Source organism: Thunnus maccoyii, chromosome 15 (genome assembly GCF_910596095.1).
Source record: "Thunnus maccoyii chromosome 15, fThuMac1.1, whole genome shotgun sequence".
NCBI classification, from domain to species: domain Eukaryota; kingdom Metazoa; phylum Chordata; class Actinopteri; order Scombriformes; family Scombridae; genus Thunnus; species Thunnus maccoyii.
Window position 1 is genome coordinate 15637566 of NC_056547.1, and position 20729 is coordinate 15658294.

Sequence of the window (20729 nt, forward strand, 5' to 3'; positions counted from 1 at the left end):
AATAAATGTAGTGGAGTAGAAAGTACAATATTTCCCTCTGAAATGTAGTGGAGTGGAAGTATAAAGTAGCATCAAATGGAAATACTCAAGTAAAGTACCTCAAAATTGTACTTATATACAGTACTTGAGTAAATGTACTTTTCACCACTGTATAGCATATTTCAGTATAAATATAATATAATATAAATATAAAGATCATATAAAGATAGAAATATAAAAGATGTAGACAGATGTTATTCCCTTGTTTCGATGTCACTTTTATTCAAGATTGCATCTTCACATGAATTCCATGAACAGCTTTTCAACATGAACATGTTGAGTAATTTATACATCTTTGACCAGCACAAAAATATAATTTCTTACAGTCATACATGTGCATACTAAGAGAAGTGACTTTTGAGCAGCTGCAATGTTAGAAAAATAGTTTTTGTCTAGATATCACTAGGTGTTGGAGCTCTTGTCAGGAGTCAGTTAATCGACTAGTCAGTCGACAGATAATTGAGTAATAGCTGATTTTGATGATGGATTCAACACTGAATGCCAAAAATTTACTACTTCAGCCTCTTGGTTGTGAAGATCTGCTCCTTTCATTGTCTGATGTGATAGTAAATTGAATGTTTGTTGAACTAATGGTTGGAAAAAAACAAGCAAATTGAAGATGTCACCTTGTCCTTTTTCAGTTTTCACTATTTTCTGATATTTCGTTAGTCAAGAAAATATTTGCCAGATGATTGATAATGAAATAATTGTTACTTGCAGCCCTACTAGAAATATTAAAGGACATAATTCTTAAAACAATAGTCAGGTGCTCCCAAATGAACATTGAAACAGGTTTTGCTCACTGTAATCAATCCTCCTGTCCATACTGACTGTTAGAAGACCCCCTCCAAATGCACTTTCAATGTAAGTGATGGGGGACTAAATCCACAGTCCTTGTTTTGAGCAAAAATGTATTTAAAAGTTTACCTGAAGCTTATATGAGGCTTCAGCAGTCTGAGTTAATCAAGTTAAGTGGATATGTTCCAGAGTTACAGCCTTTTTAGTAAAATAATTCCCTCTTTCTGTCCCAACAGACAGTGTTTTCCTGTTCAGATGCAGTGGAAGGATCATAACAAAAAGCAGGAATTTGGCACCAAAAAGATTTTGACAGATATTGACTTAATGTGACTCCTGTGGATGGCTAAAGCTTCAAATAAACTTTTAAATATATATTTGCACAGAACGAGGCTTGTAGATTTTGTTCCCCATCATTTACATTGAAAGTGCATTATGAAGGGATCTTCTAATGGCCAGATATCATATTTTAGTTCTTGGAAAGAAACCAAAAGACATGATTATCTTGAAGCAAATATTAATGAAAGGCACCACCCATCATTATCTTAACATAATAATACTGGCTGCTACATTCAGTCATCTGGTGAGGCAGCAAGTTTCTCCATCTTTGCCACAAACCGCTTTCGACTAGAGTCCAGGATGTTGATGCCATTCTTCTGGAAGTCATATCCAACTCTCTGCAGCTCCTCTAATCGCCCTGTAATGTTCTGTGTGCTGTAGTCCAAAACCTTAGGCTTCTGCAATATCTGTTTCATTGTAATTCCTCCTTTTAGGAGACAGTCCAGTTTAGAGCTCAGTGTATCTGGGCCAATGTACAGAACCATTGGATAGCTGATGATTAGTTTTTTGATGTCAGATTTCGGACAGCCCAGGGAGACCATCTTCTGCTGAAGGCTTTTAATATTCTTTTTCAGATACTCATTGGAAAGATCAAGAATTTCTGCCCCATGGCCTTGAAGGAGATCCAGTAGTTCAGAGTCAGTCAGCTTAAGAGTAGCTCTCAGGTTATCGATGTTTGTCTTGACTCTCTTTGTGCTTCGGATGAGAATGTAGAGGTTTCTGGATATGACAGTTTTGGCAAACTGCTCTGGATCCTTTCCACCAAGCTCCGCACAGATATCTTCCAGACACTCCACCATCTGCCTGTTGAGCTCTAAACTGTTGGAGAATGTCCGTGGCGCTGTGGTCAGCAGCCGGTGGAGATCTTTGGAGTTGAGTCCCAGCGAGGTCAGAAAATGTATGTTCTTCTCTAAGTTCCCATTATCGCTGGAGCGAAAGAAAGACTCGGGTGAGCGATCCAGGATGCTCACAATTTCTTCATCGGTCTGGAAGATGTTTCTCCACAGCTGCCAGCGTTGTTCCAGGTGGTTGATGGAGCGGGTGATGGCGCGAGGATAGCGGGATATGATGCTGGCGATCGCTTTGCGGCTGGCACCTTTGCTTTGCAGAAACTGAGCAAGGCCTTGCTCATTGGTGAAAGCTTTACGAAAAACCCCTGGCTGACGCTGGCGGGCCATGTTCACATCAACTCCCATAAGATTCAGGTTCTCCAGCAGTGATTCATTCTCTGCGTTCACCGCCGGTTTTGGCTCATTATTTTTTGTAGTAACGCTGCAAAGACTCCTGGGAAAGCAGGTTGTTAACTGTACTGCGTTTAGCCCAAAGGCTTGCTGCAATATCAGTGATCGACGGAGGCTGAGAAGAGCCCTGAGTCCAGGTACTGCTGCCATGTTTAATGAGGAGGGCTACACTGTGGCATCACTGTCAGTGTCAGTGCACCTAAAAGAGGAGAAATAAACATGGCATATTCTGCTGAATAATAACAGAGAAATCTAGTCAAAGAATGAAACAAGACTTGATCATATCATCAACTTGGCCATAAACAGTGAACAACAGCTAAATGTTTTTTTATCGGTAACTAATAGGAAATAATGTTAGCTAGATGTCTAATATGATGACATCTTTGATGCTATAATTTAACTGGCTGCAGCAGGTTTCATCATTGCACAAATTACATTTCTGTATTTGTATTAGTGGTGTATTTACTTATAAGAAGCATTGTAATGTAGGCCCTAGTAGCTGTTTTAAGTAGGGATCATTTAAATAATGCTGGGTTGTTTAATCTATAATAATGCTTTTTTTAAATTTTATTAATTGGTTTGTGTGTAAAATCTGAATCTGAAGAGTGACTAGTGACTACTATAGCTGTCAAATACATCCAGTGGAACAAAAGGTACAATATTTCCCTCTGAAATGCAGCTGAGTAGAAGTATGATGTAGCATAAAATGAAAATACTCTAGTAAAGTACTTCAAATTTGTATGTAAGTACAGGGCTTGAGAAAATGTGACTTACTACTTTCCACCACTGCAATGTTCATATAAAAACTCAAACTCAGCCTATAACCAACTCTTACAGGTCATACTCTGTATTACATACATTAATTAAAGCTGCAAGCAGCGATGAACGGGCCCTCGCGCCTCTGCACACGTCGGGCTGCGGTGCAATCGAAGGGCTTCTGTCACGGGCATGTAGATGTCGTCAGACCCAGGCTGTTTTCAGACAGTGCAAGAAGGAGACAAACATCACTTCCTCTGTCCACTATTTTGCCCACTGTTGGGGCTGCTTTACTGAAATTTTGTAGGGGGCGCTATTCAGCCAGTTTGCATCACTGATGGAATATTGTCATGTAGACGTGTTCAGGCCGGGACTCTTTACCAAACATGTAAAGTTTAGTGCAGACTGGAGCATGTACAATAAAGTTCTAGCAACTTCCTCTGTCATGGAGAAGCATCAAATCTCAACGGTGTGAGGATGAGAATTTTCTGCAGGGTGAGACATGGCTGCCTTGCTCACACCTGTGTCATCAAAATCATGCAATCACTATACTAGTCACTAGTCACTCTTCAGATTCAGATTTTACACACAAACCAATTAATAAAATAAAAAATATGCATTATTATATTAAACAACCCAGCATTATTTAAATGATCCCTACTTAAAACAGCTACTACATTCATACATTTGTATTCATCCATACTGTCACAACTGCCATAATTTGGTGTTACTTTTTCAGTCCTAAATCACGACTAACTGAAAGATAGCTTTACCGTGTACTATTTATCAATTCTTCAAGCCTTAACCTTGTTGTAGAGATTAAATAAATCCACAGCACGTACCATATGAGCTCGGTTTCATCTGTCACCTACATGCCGGTGAGTCGGAACATTTCTGACAGTCCTATCTGCGTTATTTGTATTGCCACCCCGCATTCTACGAAGACCCGCCTCCTCCTCTGCCGCTGATTGGCTCTAACCATAATATACTAACTTTAACCCAATCATCTCACTCCTCATGCCTCAACCTAACCAATCTAACCAACGCAGACAACGAGTACTAGCCAATCAGAAGCAGAGTAAGGCGTGCGGCAAGCTGGAGCGGAAACATGAAACACCAGAATCTCTATTTGAGCGCCATCTATTGCATTGGAGTAAAAAAGTATTTTAGGTTCACTTTCAACCACTAGATGGAAGTAAAAGGCTTACAGTTAAACGTTACAGGTTTCCTTTGGGTTCTTACTAAGAAATATTGTTATAATTTTGATGATATAATATAATTTTTTTTTTACTATCAATTTTTAAAGAATTAACAATATATTCATATATTTACAGTATTTTTTGCTAATATTCTTGGTATGATCGGTTTAGTTTGTATTGTTCTGTTAAAAAGAAATGTTTCCACAGGTTATAGGTAGGGCTGCAACTAACGATTGTTTTCATTATCGATTAATCTGCAGATTATTTTCTTGATTAATCATTTTGTCTATAAAATGACATAAAAATGGTGAAAAATGCCCATTATAATTTTTTAGAGCCCATGGTGACATCCTCAAATGTCTTGTTTTGTCTTATCAACAGTCTGAAATCCAAAGATGTACAGTTCACTATCATGTATGACACAGAGAAGCTTCAAATCCTCATATCCAAGAAGCTGCATCCAGCAATTTTTTTTTTAGCATTTTTACATTACTTTTCTTTTAACTAAAATGATAGATCAAGTATCAAAATAGTTCCTGTTTAATTTTCTGTCAATCGACTAATCTTTTAATCAATTAATCGCTGCAGCCCTAGTTATAGGATACATGAATGAATGATAATATCATATGCAATAATACATATTGATTTGGAATTATTTTCACCCTGCTCACAATAATGGTAGTGTTTACATTATAAGGCTAGCAATTACTTTTAGGGGTACAACACAGCAATGTTGTTGGTACGGATTCAATTCAACCACTCACATAGCTCTTAGTCCATTCATATGTGTATTTTGATGGTTGGCATGGTTAATATTTTCAGTATGATATAAAAAAATACCAAGTTGTAGAGCTTTGGACTGTGGGTTACAGACATTAATACTTAATGCATGTCAGACATACAGCTGATGTCCTTGTATGTCTGTGAGATACAAGAGAGCATTTACCATGTGGCATGTCTCACAGCTTGGCACTGAAAATTCCACTGACCCACTGCCTCTACTGATGAGTCCCACCACTCATGAATATTTTAATACAGCCCAGTGATATCTTCATTATACAAATGAGCCTTCTCTCCACTGCTCTATGATATTGATGTGATTGTGGTGTTTTAATCAAAACAGCTTTCTCCATGATAGATTGAGCAGAGTCTCAATTTTATTTTGTCTTGGTCATCAACAGGACACAGTTTATTTTTCATCACCACACCCAGTCCCACTCTCCTCCCATTTATCCCAAAGCACTTTTGTCTGCATTTGCATAATGATGTGAGGAACTCTTATGGCCTCATATGCTGCTGCCTGTTTTAATCATTTTAGTGTAAGACTCAACAAGCAAGACTGTGGTTGGATTTGATCCTACACTAATGAGATAAAATTATTTTTATGCCTGTGAATCAGAGACTATTCATACATTTTATCGCTTTATAAATTTATATACCTTATAGCTGCTTCCGTGGGAAAATCTTACACTCATTTGCCAGTTTATTAGGTACGCTTTGCTACTATTCATTTAGAGTTTATTTCTGTGTCATGCCAAATAATTGGCCCATCCCACATGGTATTACAAGACACCGCTATTTATTAAAAACACAAACAAACAAAAAACAACATGCATCTCCCGATAAGACATATGCAAAACCAAAGGAAAAAAATACAATATGGGCGTTTCTATATACTTTCAAATAACATGCATATAGCAATTTATGTATGAAAAAAAATCAAATACATTGTGCACTGAAGAGCAGAAGAATGAAAAGAAACACTACAAGCCTAAAATTTCTGATAAAGGGATGGCACAATACCTTAATTTTTTTTTGTTGAAACTGTTTTAGGGGTTTTTCATTCTAATTATTAATGTTTAGAGGTGTTTTTCATATTTTGTCCACCTCATTTATTTTAATGAGGGTAGGATTTACAGTAATGTGCCCCTGTTGTTTTAGACTGGATTAGTTTAAGCCAGGTGTACCAAATATACTGGAAACTGTAGCTCCCGTGTAGCGCCCTCTGAAAATGTTATGTGTTACTGTCATTGCATAAATATGTCTGCTTTTGTGTTTATAATACTACATGGATGTTCTGTCCTGATCCATTTGCTGATGGCCTACCAGGTAAAGTTGCTGGGGTAACTGCTGACACAGTACTCCTGCAGTGAATCAATAATTCAGAAAGTGACAAAAACTTTCAAATGCTCAGTAGTTCCTACGGACGTTGTTGCACAAACGAGTGTTCACAGGTGGGATCAAATTCGTAAGAATGTCCAAAAGAAGATGGGTGGAATTCAAGATCTGTCAGACTATAAGCTGCTCAGCTCCTGTCAGCCGAAGACACAGAGCGTCATCTCCTGCTGCTGCTGCCGCTGGTATGTTTCAAATCAGTCATCTACGAAGCAGAATAGAAAGTTGCACATTTTGGTAACTTGTGAATGTAGTGGGTTTTCTATTACAAAATACTTTGTATGGAGCATATTGAGCCACAAGGTAAATGGACTGCGGCCTAAAATAGTACTTTATAGATATTTGGAGGATGCCACCAAGGTCATAGTTCAAATTCAGAACAAACATTGTGTTGTCTCTGGGAATTTAGGCGGTTTTATAACAACCTGAGGTCAAGGAGGAGTTTACATTCTACGAATACACAGTTTTTAGGAAAATTACATTAACATTAGTATCTCTCCACCAAGATAATATTCCTGGAAATGTGGGAATTTAAGGGGAGTATAGAGTAGTTGCACTGTTAAAAAAAAAATGTGGAAAATGTGAAAAAACTAAAATAATCATGGAATTTTCCAAACTTTCTTTGATTGCGTTTAGCAAATTTGGACTTATGATAAAGTAATATAACATTAATTTGTATAACACAAAATAAACAAATAACATACAGGAATAAAATAAACAAGGCAGAATCTAGTAAAAAAAATTACCTCAGCATTTCTGAAACCTGACTATGTGCTTGGTTATCACTAGCCATGGTTCCAGGTTACCTCTGAAACATTGCCCACATCTCCAATTGGTTTAGCAATTCATGTAGGAGAATTAATGAATGAATGAAGAGAAACAACACGACAATACATTCTGGCTTCTATCAAGCTCAATTATCACTGCTGAATTATATGCTGAAAATGTCTGCAGATATCACATATCTTGATCTAATGAACCATTTTCATACTAAGATCGATTCGACGTGGAGTCTGTCTGTTAGTAAAATATTGGCCATACTGTTCTTTATCACCTCCATCTGTCCAAGAAACTGATGCCAGTCTCTCATGTTACCTGCTGTCCCATTCAGCAAAGGAAGCTCAAATGTTTCCACCATTGTTTGAGATGTTCACAAAATAGCCCAACCAAGTGTCATGCTGTAAAATGTGAAATGATGTCTGAAGCCTTTATTAGGAGAAAATACAGCTTTGAAAATATTTAGTGTTAAAAAGGAAGCCTTTCAACTGGGACAGCTCTGGCAACCTTTCCTCTTGTTACCATAGAAACTGAACAGACGTTTTTTAAGGAGAATTCAGGCTGCATATGATACAATAAAATCCTGGCCATTATGAAAACTATTATCATTAGACATGTTAATTAAATGTTTTATAAGTATAAGAAAACTTGCCGTATATAAACTGTGACATTAAAAGATTCTGTCACATCTGTACCTCTATTAAAACAGAAAAGACACAGAAACAAAATAACAGAGCCATGTGGTCCAATCAAAATGTTAAGGGCAACATATTTTCTTTTACTATTTTACCAGCTTTTTATCTCTTTAATGGAAAATTCTTACTTTATTGAACAGCAAGCAAAAGTCTACACACCAGTCATACACAATAACATACCAATAACAATAACAAGATTTTACATACAAAACATACAGTATGATGAGCTTTTTAAAATATACTGGATTGTTATAGATTTCACTACCCGACAGCAGTTTAAGTTAGCTCCACCTTGAGATGCTGGTTATACGTTGATACATCATTAATAATATTCCAATACTATAATATGATAAATATTATGCTGAATATTGCCATTTTTTATAATGACTACTTTTGCTTTTGATACTTGAAGTACCTATTGTTGCTAATTCTTATGTACCTGTACTTCATAATTTTTTAATGCAGGACTTCTACATGTAATGGAGTATTTGTTTGCTGTGGTATTGCTACTTTTACTTAAATATAATATCTTAATACCTCTGTCACCACTGATCAAAACTGTAGTATTGTGTGGTGTACATTAAAGGATAGATTCACAAATTTTCAAGCCTGTCTTAAAACAACAGTCAGGTGCCCATATGAACACTGAAAGAGGTTTTCCTTGCTTTAATCATTCCTCTTGTTCACACTGACCATTAGAAGATCCCCTTCAAGTCAAGTCAAGTCAATTTTATTTATATAGCGTCAAATCACAACAGAGGTTATCTCAGGGCGCTTTTCACATTGAGGAGGTCTAGACTGTACTCTAATTTACAGAGACCCAACATTACCCCGTGAGCAAGCATTTGGCGACAGCAGCAAGGAAAAACTCCCCTTTAATGGGAAGAAACCTCGAGCAGAACCGGGCTCTAGGTGGGCGGCCATCTGCTTTGACCAGTTGGGTTGAGAGAGAAAGAAGGAGGGGGAGCGTGAGACACAGAGAAACACAGCAACAACATAATAACAATAATAATAGTAATAATAATAATAAGAAGAATAGAAATATGACTAATAATAATAGTGGTAGCAGTGGGCAAATATGACTAATAATAATAGTAGTAGCAGAGGGCATCAAGCTGGACCAAGGGGACAGCAGGCAGTCCACAGCCACAGGCAGCAGGTGGTCCACAACCGAATCACAGTGTTCTAGTGGGGTAATAGAGTGCTATGAACTCTTTAAAATATAATGGTGCCTGACCATTAAGGGCTTCGTAGATGAGGAGGACTTTAAATTCTATTCTGGATTTTACAGGGAGCTGGAGAGTTTCTAGAGTCTTGTTGGGACATCCTGATAACAGGGAACTGTAATTAACCAGCCTAGAAGTAACAAATGCATGGACTAGTTTTTCTGCATCTTTTTGAGAAAGGATGTGCCTGATTTTTGCAATGTTATGTTGGTGAAATAAGGCAGTCCTTGAAATTTGTTTTATGTAGGAGTTGAAGGACATATCCTGATCAAAGATAACTCCTGGATCCTTACATTGATGCTGGAGGCCAGGGCAATGCCATCTAGAGTAGCTATATCATTGTGTTTCTAAGGTGTTTAGGGACAAATACAATAACTTCAGTTCTGTCTGAGTTTAGTAGCAGAAAATTTCAGGTCATCCAGGTCCTTATGTCCTTAAGTCATGCTTGAAGTTTCTTTATCTGATTGGTTTCATCTGGCTTCATTGATAAATATAATTGGGTATGATCTGCATAATAATAAAAATTTTATGGAGTGTTTTTCCGAATAATATAGCCTAAAGGAAGCATATATAAGGTGAATAGTATTGGTCCAAGCACAGAACCTTGTGGAAATCTGTGTCTAACTTTTGCGTGCATAGAGGATTCATTGTTAATGTGTACAAACTGAAATCGATCTGTTAAATAGGATTTAAACCAGCTTAATGCAGTTTCTTTAATGCCAATTAAATGTTCCAGTCTCTGTAATAGGATGTAATGGTCAACGGTGTCAAATGCAGTATGAAGAACTAACCAGACAAATACAGAGAAGTCCTTTGACCAATGCAGTTAGGAGATCATTTGTAACTTTCACCAGTGCTGTCTCTGTGCTATGGTGCACTCTAAATCCTGACTAAAAATCCTCAAATAAATTACTGTAATGAAGAAAGTCACACAACTGATTGGCGACTGCTTTCTCAAGGATCTTGGAGAGAAAGGGAAGGTTAGGTATAGGTCTATAGTTAGCTGGAACACCTGGATCAAGAATAGGCTTTCTAAGAAGAGGTTTAATTACAGCTACTTTAAAGGACTGTGGTACGTAGCCTGTTACTAAAGACAGATTGATCATATAGTCATAGTAAAGAGGTGTTAACTAAGGGTAAGACTTCCTTAAGCAGTGTAGTTGGGATGGGGTCTTAGAGAAAGGTTGATGGCTTTAGGATGTGGTTAAAACAGTGAGTGAAGCCAGTTGAGTCTAATAATGAGATAAATACAGTGCTAAGGCTATCATTATCAACGTCTACATGAATATTAAAATCACCTACTATAATTACCTTATCTGTTCTAAGGACTAAGTTTGTTAAGACTGAGAATTCAGATAAAATTCAAATGCACTTTCAATGTAAGTTATGGGGGATGAAACGATGGGGGATGATATCCACAGTACTTTTTTAAAGCAAAAATGTATTTAAAAGTTTATCTGACGATAATATGAGGCTTCAAAAATATTATAAATCCATTATAATTTAGTCATCCTGTTTTCCATGCTGTATTTCTGTAATTTGTCTTTCTTGTTCTATTCTGTATATTCTGTACACACAACATCTATTGCATGTCTGTCCTGGGAGAGGGATCCCTCCTCTGTTGCTCTTCCTGAGATTTCTTCCATTTTTTCCCCGTTAAAGTTTTTTTTGTTTTTTTAGGGAGTTTTTACTTATTTGATTCAAGGGTGTTTTGTGCTATATAAGATATTGGGCTATAAAAAAAAAGACTTGACATGACTTGACTTGATTTGCCATTTGAGTTAGTCAAATAAAGTGGATATTTGGTTATTTAGTACAAAGTTCCCTCCTTGTTTCTTGACGGACAGTGTCATGTTCAGCTGTAGTGGAAGGATCATGACAAAAAGAGGGATTTTGGCACTAAGAAGTAACTTTGAAAGACATATATGACTATAGACTGATTTGGATGGTGGAAGCTTTATATTAGCTTCAAATAAACTTTTAAATAAATTTTTGCACAGAAGGAGGACTGTGGATTTTGTCCCCCATCACTTACGCTGGCAGTGCATCATGAAGGGATCTTCTAATGGCCAGTATGAACAGGAGGAATGATTACAGCAAGAAAAACATGTTTCAGTGTTCATTTTGGCACCTGACCATTGTTTTAGGACAGACTTGAAAAATTGTGATCCCGTCCCGGACATACAGTGGCATTTTCTGACAGCACTTGAAGGCAACACTAGTGGAATGCCGGTGGGCGTGGCTGCGAAGGCACCTACACGACGTCATCATAGACGGGTCTCATGTTTACGTGGAAAACATGGCGGCGGACTGCCGACAAGGAGACAGCTCCTAGTAAATGCGAGTGGGAAGTCTCTGGCAGCGAGCTGGAAAATCCAGACGAGATATATTTAGCGAGCTGTTTAGATTCTCCTCGTTGATATCTCGTATGAAGCCGTTTCCCTCTTGTTGCAGCCACAGAGACCGCGGTGATGGAAGACGAGCAGAGGCAGAAGAAGCTGGAGGCCGGCAAAGCAAAGGTAGGAGTTTAGTGTTTGTATAACTCACTCGTACTGCTGTCAAGGCTTTAAAGTAGTGACCTAATGTTGTGAACAGCTTGTTTTCTCATTGTTGGGTCTGTCAGCTGTTATTCCCCCCACCCCAACCCCTCCCTCTCAGCTGTCAGGAAACATGCTCTGACAGCCAGGGAGGGGGGGCTAGCATGGCTGCTGCCCGCCACATACTCCTTTGTCATGCCGTTTCCTTTTACTTTTCCTGAAACTGGAATGCGTGATGCACTACAATCATAATGATCACCCACCAGTCAGGCCGTCACATCGTTATCGAAGGCTTATAAACGCCACCTGAAGGAGTGAGGCTGTCTGGCTGGTGTAACAGGATTTACAGGACGTAACCCCACTAGCTTGAGTAAACACACCGGCCCCACATGCCAAACTTGTGCTACATTTGCTTCATCACCAATTAGGTCAGGACACCCCCCCCCCATTCATCCAGTAACTGTTGTAAAACAGCGTTGATACAGACCTTCAGGATAATGCTTCATTTTCCCCTCTTTAAAACCCTGCTAGAGGTCCACGTCATTTTTATTAATTTTGTCACAGATCTGACGCTCTTTCTGTGCTTTGCTTATTCTGGTGAACTATAGCATGACCTTGCAGAGCCTCTCTGTATGTGGCTGATATTTGTATACTTGTGTACTTAGGTTTGAACTCTGTCAGTAATAATCCTGCAAGGAGATTCACTCATTCATTCATTTATTAATTTATTCATTCATTCAATAAAACCTTTATTTTAAGCCTCAAAAATCATTGAGGTTTCCCTTGTTTGTAATGATGTTGAGATACAGAGTTGAAAAGAAAACACGCAGAGTTAAAGAGACGAAACAAGGATAATACCCAGTGAAAACAATTACACACTGAGGTGAAGTGATTTGAATTGTCCAGGGTTAGCGAGAGTGATCTTGAGTATTGTGCTGAAGATAATAATCTTAACAACAATATCTGACAATATTGTCAGAAGCTGGTCAGACCCGCTCCTACTTCACTGACCTCCACTTTGGGCATATTAATAAATAATGAACAGTGTGATAATAAAACACCCAGAACACATGTGGCTCTTGGGATCAAGCATGTACACTCACTGAGCACAATACCAATACAACAGCTCTGCTATAAATTCTACTTTTATGAAGCTTATACCGTTTCAGTTTTTGTTGACATTATCAGAAAGGTGATAATTCTACTTTATGTTTATTAAGGAGCTTGTAGTGGGTGGTGGTGTACTTGAGTGCATTATATTGAAAAGTGTTCCCAATATTTTGTCCACCCCATTAACATACACGAGGGTATGCACAGAAGTGAAAAATTGTTGTCACCACTCTTGTTAATTGTTCATAACTCTTAGAATTACAGTTTTTGTCAAGCTGAGGTTCTCTATAAACCCCTGCTGAAATTATAGTAAGATTTGGTGTTGAGGGTCAGAATGAATTCAATCAAGCAGACCAAACACTTTCCAAGCTTGATCCTGACACTGCAGAGAAACATTCAACATATGTGTTATCTTTGTTGTGTTATTTGGTCAGTTCACTTTTCATTTTGGAGCTGGTGCTCCGGCTTTTAGGTTTGCACAGTGGGAGAGACCACGAGAAAGACCATCTCCTTGGTTGTGGCTTTGGCATTTTGGTTTATAAAAGGCCCCTCTGTACTGCAGGAGGATTTCACCGCTGTTTTTCTACATGGTACCATGTCACCATGCCCTCACATGTAGGGGAGAAACTTCACAAGATATTTCACTGAATAACACATTGTTAATAGTTAGCAGAGATATCCAGGACTTCATCACTCATTCTGCTAGCCTCATAAATGCAGATTGGATCCTGAAAGTTTAGATCTGCTACAAGACTCAAGTCTGGAAAATATTACAAGAACTGACGAAATCCTAAACAGATATGTGTTGGACCAAAGTGTGAACAGTGGGGAGTGTTGAGATGATGGCATGTCTCTATTTGTTGAAACTATTTTTTTTAGGTAAAAAATAAAGTCTGCATAGTATATGTATGCCTCAAAATGTATATTTATACAGAATCAATGTGATTTTCCAGTTAAAAATTTAAAAAAGCAAAGACCAGAGACAGCTCAGTGGATAATGTGTTTTTTGAATCAGGTGTAGCATGGGTTCATGTTGATGTATGAGGGACGAGAGACGTGTCAGTCATCTATTGTATTGCCTGCTTGAAATGCTGTCTGTCCCAAGCAAGCGCCTATTGAGTCAGACAAGAGAATGAGCAAAACAAAAATTTTGTGGGCTGGTGTTGCCAGGGTATTGTTCTAAGCCTCTAACTGCAGATGTATTGTTGCCTTCACTTTTCTCTGCTACAAAATGGACCATATTGACATGTGCATTAGCAGCATTATGGAGTATGCAGTACTCGGGGTCTGTTCTCCAGTTACACGACAGATGCACTCTCGAGTATCATCTTAAAAGCTGTACTTGAAAAGCACCCATCACTGCATCATTGGGCCCTGAGGCGGCGTAAAAATTTTGTGTTAGGTCAAAGAAACTCAGACTTTGATAGAAGGGGAGAAGACTGTGACTTGAACACTCTCTCCTTATTACTTTTTTCCTCCAAATCTCTTCCTCACTGTCTAAATCCAGACTGTCAAGATGCGTCAACATGGCCTCTGTAAAGTCACTTTGTAGTGCCACTCACAGGAAAGAATTGTGTAAATTGTCTGTTGTCGAGAAGCACAGTTACATTTTTATCAATTGAAACATCCACAAGAGATGTTTTATCTGAGTGGTTGCTGCCAATAAGTATGTGTCTCTGCACCTATGGTAGCAATTAATTTTTCATGTAGATCTTTCCTTGTAGTCTGAGGATCAGTCCCGCTCTGTCTGTCCACTACTCCGTCACACACAGTATATTGAACGGCATTGATTTTTAATGAAACTTCAGGGAATATCGTGTGTCATTTGCTGTTCCAGCAGTTGTACTGATTGGCTCAGGGTGAGGGCACTGCAGTGTTGGTTTAATTTGGCCCAAGAGATGCCTGCGTCATTCATGGAAGATGTCATGCTTATTTGTTTCTCTGCCTCTCTGATGTGTCTAGTGCTCAATGATTGAAACCAGCTTTTGCCATTATGATAACGAGGTTTTGTACCCATGCAAAGCTCATGTATCCTTCTGCAAAATGAGACATCATGGCAGTGAATTTCATGTGTTTTCTGTTTGTACTTTTGATCACTAATTGTGACTGAATTTGATTAAAAAATATGCCTTATTTTCATTATTTACAAACCACTGCCATATATTATATCCTGCAAGGACCTTTTATTGCAGCAACGATAAAGTTTGCTTCAATTGAAGAGACCATTTTCTTATCCTAAAGGTCGGTTTCACTGTCAGGCAGCACTGGAGGTTTTAAGAACAGCAAAAGTACAGGTTAATCTACTTATGAAGACCTGAATGTTAAATCCTGCAGGTGACTAATTATGGACATACCCTGCACAGCTCTGTGATGCACAGACTTTGACCACCACAGCTTCTACAGTTTATTAGTTGACTTATTCGACACTCTTGAGTTTTACTTTTAGGCTGCACTCTTTATCATCTGTAATTTCTTTATTGAATACTTTTAAGCTTTTGTAATGCCATGCTGTGATGCTTGAGAAAGGATTGCCAGGTGATTAAATGAATGTGAAGGTCAAACAGCTTTCCAGTTTTAATTAGCTACAGCCTGGATGACGAAACCTAACTTTCTGTGCAGTTCTACAAATGCATGTCATTGCAGCCCTAAACTAATGTATCGATGCCACCTTGGAGCCTGTTGAGGTTTCAGTGTCACTGTGAGAGTACAGGTTCCCAGAGAGGAACTAGTATCTGTTTTCTCAACATAGATAATTCATCACAGCTTTAGTGCCAGTAGCTTGACACTTGGGTTGTATTCACGCGATAATACTGTTTGCAGTGTATTTAAAACCTTGATGTGTTAACTCCTTAAGTTCAGTTTGTTTGGTCACAAAAAACAATTTTTAGGCCCATGTGGTGTGCTCCAAATAACAGATTTAAAAGTGTAGTTCATCATTTTATTCCAGCTGAACTGCAGTTTGTTATGCATTAAAATATATTCTATAATTTAAACAAACTACAGAAAACAACCTGAAATTTTTTGGTATAAGCTTAAATTTGGGAGGGCCATGTCACGCTGTTGTACATGAATGGTCAAGGTTTAAAAATTCCGACAAGTCCACTAAAAGACCCATCAGACAGGGTGATTGGATTTGTTCTTTCTCTATCAGTCGATGTGGGTCTAATGTAATAAATTGGTCCTGTGTGTTTATCCTTCTAGCTCAGTTTTTTGCCTCATTGGAGTAGCAGCTGTCTCCAGAGACATTTCCCTGTCGCTCGCTGCCTGCTGTTGTTTCTGGGGTTGGGAGGGAGACTGTGCCAGCCGTCGTTAGGTGGATACTGCTGCATGAGAGCCTCAAAATTTCTCAGTAGATTTCATGAGGACACTTGACTTTGATTGTAGCGTAGAGTTCATGGAAAGGCAAAGACATGTGAGGATGTTATGTAAATATTTGACAGGCAAATGGAATCAGAGCAGCTTATGATTGACGAGAACGCTTTCTGCTGTGCTTGCTGGCAATGCATTGCCTTAATGTTAAATAAACAGTTCCTATGATTCTTGTCATCATGTTCAACTGTTTGTTCACTGGCAATATGTACATGCTGAAAATTATTGCTGTCTTAGGATAAACCGCTGAAATGACCCGACTTTCCATTGACAACAGTCTTAGCAGTGTGAAGAGACTTCTGCATAGAAGCTTCTTTCATCCCTCGTCTTTGCATGTACATATATAATTTATGACCAGTAATCCATTTCACAGACGGAGCTCTTACTGTTTTATTAGTGGTGAATCAGGTGCGGCAGAAGTAGTTGCAGTTGCTTTGTCGTCAGGCCTGTTAGCTATTGTTACTTGCTAACTGGAATGAGTGTAAAGCAAATGATTTAGTCTCTGAAGCAGCTCGGTGTTGACTAACACAATGTTGGCGGCACTGTCACAGACACATGACATGGGAGGTTATGACCGTCTCCTCTGGGCTCCACAACTTTTCTGTTTTCAGCAATTCTTTGTTTCTCACAGGCATCCAACAAACTACAGAACTCCACTTAGTTATTTATTTATATAATAACACATTTTGTAATTCACACCTGTAAACAGTATATTAAGCAATGACCAGGGGTCACATGTACTTAACTGCTTTTCCAGTTGGTGATGAAGTGCTTTAAATAGACTCGTGCATTCAGTGTACTTTTTCCTGAGGCATAAAAGTTATGATCATCTGAGACGACCATTGAGTTTTCGTACGTCATGAGTTCACAAATGCAAAAGAGTTATTGATGTTGAAAGGTGATTCCTGAGCTTTGTATCTCTATATTTATCATACCTTCCACAATGTTGTCATGTGTTCATTTGTTTCTTTCAAAAGCATTTTAAATGAAGTTTTATCATGCACTGATTTTTGCTATAATGACAGTTGAGATGACTTCTAGTTAAAGCCAGAAGATCAAGATGCTAGTGAGCCATAATGTCATGTCATTTGTCAGGTTTTGGTGGTTTTCTTAGTTAGTGATATTCAACCAAATATCTTTTGGATTTTGGGCTGTTGGTTGAACAAACCAGGCAATTTGAAGATGTCACCTTGGACTTAAGGAAATTGTGATGGACATTTTTCACTGTTTTCAGATGTTTTTTAGACCAAACAATTAGCTGATTAATCGGGAAAATAATCAGCTGACTAATCGATATTGAAAATAATCGTTAGTTGTAGCTCTAGATCAATCCTGCTCATTGATTCCAACTTTGCCCACAATAGCTAACACACCTAGAGTTATTAAAGGTATAGCCACCTCAGTATAAACATTATGGCAAAGTATCTTAGAGTAGACAAATTAAAATCAGCTCATGGTTCATACCCTATTATCGTCCAACTGTGCTACAGTGTGTTGTTTCTGTAATGTCTTGAAACTGAAACTTAACCTGATGAAAAACAAATTTTATTTGGGTTTTCATAATTTCTAAATAAAAGATTTAGACATATAAACAACAAATCATGAACAGCAGTGCTCATCCGTAAATCAAAATACTGTTTTTTGTCACCCACCTCTCCCAGAAACACTAGGTTGTAATTGCATTTTAGTGTATTTTACTGCCTAAAAAAACAGTTTACTTGGATGTTGTTAGTGATGCTGTTAGTCAGCCACTATCAGATGCAGATTTTTAAAAAAGCCTATGTAAAAAATATGCCTGTGTAAATGTTTTCAGACAGCAGATGGTGGTACACCTACGTAGTCTCTGCTTTCCCAGATGGAGATACAGCTACACAGTCTCCAGTACTCCATATGCTCAGCCAATGCTCTGCTCTGCCCAGCCAAGTAGGGCAGCCTGCTATGATAAGCAGCTCACCAACAGCCTGGCGTTTCCTAGATGTTTCCAAAGAGTCATGGTTATTTCTGCTGGCAGGTCCACTGCATACTATCGCACACCACTGCTAGTGTGTAATTGTGTCAAAATCAAAGGATAGCCATGTTATTGTGTTATCAGCCTCCTGTTATCAGAACCTCTCTGTCATTGTAACCACCAAATTTTCCACCCTGTATGGCTGTAATGCATTCATATCTCATTCAGTGTGCCCCGGTATTTGATGGATAAAACACTTCTGGAAGTACAGATAGGTGGGTATATTTGGACGAGGGGTGGGGCATGTGTGGAGGTGCAAAGGCACATATCAGAAGCCCTTTGAGCTTTTAGCTGTGAGTTGTAGGTGGGGGACTTGGCCCTGACACCCACTCTTAGCTCTGTCGTGTCAGCCTTTAACCTTTTGTACAGGAACACCAAGCCAGACCTGTTTAAAAATGCTTACTTTTTTTTGCTGATCTTGCTGCAACAGGAGTGGGGTATACCAGATAGGTTCATAAAATCAGCACTGCCAGAGCAAAATACTTTAAAGTCAATTAACAATTGCTGAGTTTACTTTAACAACTTAATTGGGACTGCAATTAAGGATTATTTTCATTATTGATTATTTTTCTAAACACCTGGAGCGAAGCATCACTCACTCTCCGGCAGTCTGGAGAGTCTTCGATAGAGCTAGAACTAGGTGGGAAAGAGAGTTTGCGCCCCATCTGAGCTGCTATATCATAGCTTTTGGTAAGGACGTCATTTTGGTCATTGGTCATCAGTGATCCTGCACTGCGGGCATGGACAACGGGCATCCGGTCTAAGGGTTTCATCTGGAGATACTATCAGAGGGGCAATGGAAGCATCAAGGGCAGACATCTGATCTATACCATATTGGGGGGCATCCTTCATGACAGCCAAAGCCCTGCAGTCAGGTCAGTAGGTGGAGGAACGCCTCGGGGTCTGGCCAGCACCTCTGAAGTTCATCAGTGTATGGCTCAGAGGGTGGAACTCTGAGGGCAGATGGTTGTGAGGTGTGCTTGAAAAAAGCATTAGAGGGAGCCGCCTCTACAGGGGCAGCATCCAGACAAAGCTGTGAGATGGCCAATAGGATGGCTTGCTTAACTGTGGAAAGACCAGCCTCAGCATCCTCAAGAAGTCTGCTCTTGATCCGTGAGAGCCTTTTACTGAGAAGAGGGGGGACCCCCTCTCCAGTTCCTGCTGTTCCTCTTCCTTGTCAGTAAAAAAAAAAAAATTGCCTGAGGCAGCAATAGATAGTGTGTCATCATCATGCTGGCTAGCAACAAAGGCTAGAGTAGGTAGGCCATCCCTTTCATCATAGGTCTGGAGTGGTGGCTCTGAAGCAGCAGCGACAGCAGCAGCAGAGGGGTCACCAGCCTGTAAATTAAGGGCCATAATCTGGGCAAACTCACAGGTCAATATGTCTACTTTGAGGGCCGAAGGTTCATCACACTTCTGTTTCTTCTTAGTACTGGAGGCGTCACCCTGTGTGTGCCTATGGTGCTTCGAACCTGAAGTGGGGCTGAATGCAGGCATTCTTGAAGGAGTTAAGGCAGCCTCAACAATGCCAGATCTGACCAACCTCAGGGTCCTCTGTACCAATGGCATGCAGCTGCAATTAATGCAAGCATTCTCTTTCAGTGCCCTCCTCAGGTGTTCAATGCCAAGGCATGATGGGCATCTGTCATGGCCGTCCTCTGTGCTGAGAGGGACCAAGCAGGAGTTACAAACAGAGAGCATAATAGCTGCAAGGCTAGCAATGCAGTAGAAGAGTGAGAAACACTAGCACCTTTATCACTGTAAGGCTAATGTTGTAGCAGTAAAGCGAGAGACACTCAGCTACAAATCCAGACTGCTAGTGTTGCTGGCAATTCACACAGGTCACCCTGGTAGGTGTAATTGCATGTAATTATTTTTAACAGTGTTAAGTCAGTAGCCAAGGAGTGAAACAAAACACTCTCCACTACGGTTCCCCAACTATCGACACCAGCCATCGTAACAAGGTGAAAACACCTCAGTGAGACTAGTCGGTCAAGTATAAAATCCAGAAGCTAATACAGCACACGATAGCAATTCACCCACAATGAGCGGAGTGGGTAACTTAGCAAGGCACATCCGTCAGGGAAAGAAGTCACATGACCTGGAAAAGTCTAACACTTTGTGGTCAGAATTTCAGCAAAACTCCCAGCGGAGATGAGCACCGGCTATGCCGCCTCTGGAGGACAGAATCGTAGCTCCATCTGATAGTTTACGAGGCTGCTGGCATAGGTGGTAAAGCACTGATGCTAGCTAATGCTAACAACATACAAGACCTGCGTGTTTAGGTGAGAAAATGAAAAGGACACGACTGCCGGATGCCAGGCCCTGTTATCAGTTTGCTTGCCTCACCCAGGTCACATGTGTGACTTTGTTAGTGTTATGTCTCGACCTTCTGTTTATGCGCATCATACCCAGATATTTCATACCATCTCTGGCGGTCAGGAAGAATGAAATAGAAGCAGA

At 39.3% G+C, this 20729-nt stretch overlaps 2 protein-coding genes across 6 annotated transcripts in view; one reads left to right on the forward strand and one right to left on the reverse strand.

Annotated features, from left to right (window-relative positions):
* Positions 1-929: 929 nt before the first annotated feature.
* On the reverse strand, positions 930-4112 carry LOC121912993 (transcription termination factor 1, mitochondrial). 2 transcript variants are annotated; one of them, XM_042435591.1, is made up of 3 exons: positions 4013-4108; positions 3273-3385; positions 930-2613 (listed from the first exon to the last, which is right to left on the reverse strand). In XM_042435591.1, exon 3 carries the CDS (start codon positions 2562-2564, stop codon positions 1407-1409), a length of 1158 nt encoding a protein of 385 aa, XP_042291525.1. In that variant the 5' UTR covers positions 2565-2613; positions 3273-3385; positions 4013-4108; the 3' UTR covers positions 930-1406. The 2 variants fall into 2 exon arrangements, with proteins under 2 accessions (XP_042291525.1, XP_042291524.1); XM_042435590.1 differs by lacking the exon at positions 3273-3385 and having other exon boundaries at positions 4013-4112.
* A 7403-nt stretch (positions 4113-11515) lies between these two features.
* The window catches only part of akap9 (A kinase (PRKA) anchor protein 9), a 70958-nt gene continuing 61744 nt past the window's right edge, over positions 11516-20729 (forward strand). For all 4 annotated transcript variants that reach the window (XM_042434600.1, XM_042434603.1, XM_042434601.1 and 1 more), the window contains exon 1: positions 11516-11761. In XM_042434600.1, the coding sequence (XP_042290534.1) occupies positions 11714-11761 (48 nt within the window). In that variant the 5' untranslated portion in view covers positions 11516-11713. The remainder of the gene's footprint in view (positions 11762-20729) is intronic.